General features: G+C 46.6%; 1 protein-coding gene across 2 annotated transcripts in view; it reads left to right on the forward strand.

Moving 5' to 3' along the window:
- The window catches only part of EPG5 (ectopic P-granules 5 autophagy tethering factor), a 46,799-nt gene that overhangs the window by 41,450 nt on the left and 524 nt on the right, over nt 1-4,825 (forward strand). For both annotated transcript variants that reach the window (XM_032953565.2, XM_032953566.2), the window contains exons 42-44: nt 226-451; nt 2,594-2,809; nt 3,594-3,708. In XM_032953565.2, the coding sequence (XP_032809456.2) occupies nt 226-451; nt 2,594-2,809; nt 3,594-3,708 (557 nt within the window). The remainder of the gene's footprint in view (nt 1-225; nt 452-2,593; nt 2,810-3,593; nt 3,709-4,825) is intronic.

Below are 4,825 nucleotides of genomic sequence, written 5' to 3' on the forward strand. Positions count from 1 at the left end.
CATCATTATTTCACCTACTGCAAATTGGTGAAAAAGAGCTTCATAGCTCATCGGATTCCTCCAGTCTAAATAAAGATTCTGATTCTGATCTATCCATCAACATAATCGTCGTAATTCTTTCTTTGCACAATTCACCAGTTCCGAGGGCGTCCATATGGGGGGCCAGGGCGCTTCACCAACGAACGCCCCTCCATTGACAACATCCCCACCTCTGTCCACCCACAGGCATCCAGGCGGCGCAGGGGAGCGAGGCTTGGGCGCCCGTACTCTCCGCCCTGCACATGCCCGAGCTGACGCTCAAGGCGTTTGTAGACGAGTGCATGTCGCTGGGTGCGTTCCTCACGCTGCACGCCCATCTGCTGCAGCTGCAGCACCGCAACGAGACGACGCTGGTTTACGAGATGCAGCTGCTGTTGCAGGTCGTGGGGTGGATCGCGCGCGCCGTGCCCAAGTAAGGGAGCCGGGCAGCGTCGTGACGTTGTGTGGCTCGCTTCCTGCATGTTGTTGTGAAAATGTGTGCCGCCGCGGTGGCAAGATGTTATCTCCCTCACCGGGTATGCAGGAGGTTGTGGGTTTGATCCCGACCCTAGCGTCTGTGTATTTGGAGTTTGCATGTTCTTTCCATGATCGAGTGGATTTTTCACTAGATCCTCCAGTTTTTCGCTCCACATTTATAAACATGCATTTAGAGTATTTTGGCTGCTATAAATTTCTACGTGATGAGCCACTTCTTTGAGCTATCATTTGTGGCCAGGTCACTTCTGGAAAAGAATTATAGAGTAAATTGGGCCTCACCTTGTAAAACTTAGTTACATAATGTTTGAGTTTGTGAGGAAGACGCTTCGTCAGGATGCGCAATGAATGCTTTGGAACCTCTCCGTATTAGTCCATGGAGCCCAGCACGTACAGGGGAATTTGAAACCCATTACGATGGTATACGTCCTTGTAACCGAGAGCCCAGATTTAAGATGTATTTGTGAGTCTCTTTACAGAGGCTATCGATCAACTCCTAAAATTGCCATTGATAGAAAATACTATTGACAGTACCATAAAATATCACCCTGCAGTTTTCAGTCAAAGTGGTATCTCCATGCTCAGTCAACGTTGGGCAGTGCTCATTGCATCTATTGGTGGCCCTGAGCCAGAGGTGTAGTTTCCGCAATGCTATGGCAAGGGCCAGTCAGACCTCATGACAATCACTGTTGATGTTTCGCAAACTGGTGCTTGTTTTATTGGCACTATGAGCTGGAATTTTAACTCGCAATCCCCTCTAGAGTTGCGAGTTGTATAACAGTGTTGTTGTTGGGACCACCTAAAGTCTAACACATCAAGTCGGGAATACCATTACTATTTTGCACTATTCGTGCATTGCTATTTGTAAACGGCTGTAAATATATACACGAGTATTGTTCAGATGCCTTGCTTGAATTCTTGAACGCATGCATTCTGTCCTGGAGGAATGCACGACCGTGAATAATGACACTTTGAAGTGCCCCACAAAGGAATGTCCGATGCACAAATTGAAGCCAAACATTGATTTTTAGCTGGGAAATGCATCTGTGAGAACTCTGCAAGTCTGCCGTTTGACCCTGTGCAGTATCTATTGGCTTCACATCACTGTGCAGACTCAATGTTTAAGCTTTCATTTTATTAAGCATTTATTTTATTTTTCGGCCTCATGCCGTGGAATGAATACATTTCAGTTGGCAGCATTCGCAGAGAGAAGTGTGCCACCTTGTCAGGGAATGACAGTCGGCTTTATCTCGCGAGACGAAAACGATTCCCTCTCACAGCAAGTGGTGCATCACCCCGTGTTAGAAAAAGGCTCGATGGTGAAGTCACACAAGAGTATCACTTCACATATCTTCTTTGAGGCGCCGCGGCGGTGGGATATTGGAGCGTGTTTTTAATTATGCCGAGAGACAGGAGGAACATGTGAAACGGAGGACATGCGCAAGTTGGAGACATCATATATTCACTGTCAAGAAAATAAGTTGGTTTTGGTGAGACACCATGCTAGTAGGGATGATGGCCAATGATCAAGACTAATGGTGGAGTACCAGTGGTAGCAGGGAACATGCCCAGATGATGTTGACCTTGGAGGCGGAATGATGAAAACGGCTCGATTGCAGGAGCTAGGATTGTGATCAATTAAAACGAATTGGGGAATCCTTAATCTAGCAATGGATAGATCATTATTGATAATGACAAACAACAATCTCAGTCATCTTTAGTATGTGGAATACAACTGCAATTGGTGATTTTATTTGACAAATTAATAGAGCAAGTAATGTAAGTGTTCTATAGCTTTGTGTTTATATTTTATGTGGCAAGGGGCAAAACATATATCTGTCTGTCTGTGGTAGGAGTTGCATGAATTACTTAATTGATCCGTTCATTCATTCATCTTTCCAACTCTCCATTTGTTCAAAAGTCCATCTGTCCATTCAGCCGTTCTCTCGTCTGTCTCTCCATCTGTGATTATCTGCCTGTTTTTCCATCTGTCCTTTTCATCGTTGTTCATCCAGCTATCCATTTGTCTATCCATTCAATCGTTTGTCCATTCTTCCGTCTATTTGTCCACCTCTCCCAGGACTATGTCCCAAGAGCCCAAGCTGCTGCTGTGGTGGCACAAAGCATTGGAACTGCTGCTTTTGCAGCTGTTGCACAACAAGAAGCTGCCGCTGGGAGAGATGGCTCGTGTCCTCCGAAGCCTCGTGTCTTCCCTAACCCAGCTGGCCGAGGAGCGAGTCATGTCGGGTCTGCTCGGGGTGCTGCGTCTGGGTCACAAGTCCCCGCTGTCGCCCAGGCAAGTTCCGGGGTCATTCTCTGCTCATTGCTATTGATCAATCTTAATCAAGTTGCCCAGAGCCCCCAGGGGTCTGGAGGCAAACTGTATTTTCCTGCAACGATGCTGCAAGTCCTGGCCCAGCGCATAGAGCACGATTGGTGAAGCAGTTTTTACTCATTCTGCAAAGACACAGAAAATTATGGTTTCCTCCTCCATGCGCTTAGGTAGGGTTGAACTTCCACTTATGAAAATGGCACGTCTATCCACAGAACAACACATCTATCCACAGAACAACACATACACACAAAGTAGTCTCAATTTTACCAACCTTGGAGGGATGCTTGGCCGTGACGACCCATATCTTTGCAGCCTAATGATACATCAAATTAGTTTTGCCAAGGAAGAATCTTTCCACTCACTGGTTGTCAGTTATGCTGCTCGAAGATTGATTTTCTTAAGAGATTTGCAATTCTGCTTACAACTTGAGAACAGAAAGTGGAAAATTAGTCAATATTTTGAGAGAGGGTAACCTGCTCTGAACAGCAGACAAAACATGTTTAATAGACGTAACAGCTTGATGACCAACCACTCACTGCCATCCGCGTCACAGTAGATATTTAGCAGGTAACAGAGAACACACAACAAGGCACGTTTGCATAAAGAAAAGTGAGAGGGTCGGAAAGGGGTTTGCACACCTATCTCCCACGAATCGCGGCTGTGCTAACGGACAGCAGCTGCAGCGACACGGTGGCAAGGTATCTTTGGTAGCGCGGTGGTGAACGCGCCAATTTTGTCGTTGCAGGTTCCGACTGGCGGCACGGAGCATGGCCGTCTTCCTGCAGGCACAGCTATTGGACGAGCACACCCTGCGTCTGCAACCAAGCTCCCTGCTGCAGCTGACCCCCCGCACCGCACAGGTCCGCTCAAGCAGGCGTCTTTGAACTGTTATCCACAATAACAGGTTTTTTTTGGGTTAGATCACTTTAAATGTCGTTAAACCTGCCACCACTCGACACACATTTAGTGAGGTTTGTCACGTAAACAAAACGTGCCAATTTGTTACCAGTTCAGCACACCGGTGTGTTGTGGAGAGTAAACCCACAACATTTACAATTCAAGTGCCGTGACGTTTAGCCGGTAATTACAACCAGCTTCATCAGGTGACAGCCAGAGCTGTGGAGAAATCCTCCTGATTCAGTCTTAGAGGGATAAATGTGATGTCACTTGTGAGCCAATCAGGTGCGAAGACCAGAGGGGGGCTAATCTATTAATATAAATTACAATGCATATCTCTTATTAGTTTGGTTATTCACGGTGAATTAATATACATCACTAATTTTAGGCGGGTCACAAAATGTGCTGGGGTGTCATCATGTCTCTACATGTGACCCCACTGATCTGTGCTTCCGGTCTCCAGCTCTCATCATTATCTCTCGTGTATTTATTTTTAATCACATTTGTCCATTTTTGTCTTGTCTCGGCGGGCCACTCCTCCTGAGAGCCTCGTAATTCAAACGGCACGGCGGCCTAAGTCACCGCGCGGTTACATTTACCTTTGTAAAGGTGCAACCCTGCAATGGTTTGCTTACGCCACTGCTGGCATGAGGGGCTCCCAACTAGAAGGAGCTCTGGAGGGTATTTGGTCTCCTCTTCCACACCGACCAAAATGTTGTAAGAGGTGGGCAATGACCACAATTTACCCCAGCATGTGACCTGCCAATGGTGTGCTGCACTTTTCTATACTGCTGGGTGCAGAGGCAAAGGGTTTAAGAAACTTGCCAGTTCTTTTTACTACTATGTCACGAGATGGAATCTAACCGGTGCCCTCTAGATTGCAAGTCCAGTGTGCCAATCATGAGACCACAGCAGCTCCCTTTCTCACTTAAAAAGGGTAAACGTTTTGTTTATTGCTGGAGATTTCTATACATGCGGGAAACCGGTGACACGTTTTTACACGGTTACCGGTAATGTCAAAAGAAATGTCTAAAACCCTACCGACATCACAATGCTACCTCTTGCTGTTCCCATGCATAG

Source organism: Petromyzon marinus, chromosome 13 (assembly GCF_048934315.1).
Source record: "Petromyzon marinus isolate PM22_M1 ecotype Great Lakes invasive population chromosome 13, UKy_Petmar_22M1.pri1.0, whole genome shotgun sequence".
NCBI classification, from domain to species: domain Eukaryota; kingdom Metazoa; phylum Chordata; class Hyperoartia; order Petromyzontiformes; family Petromyzontidae; genus Petromyzon; species Petromyzon marinus.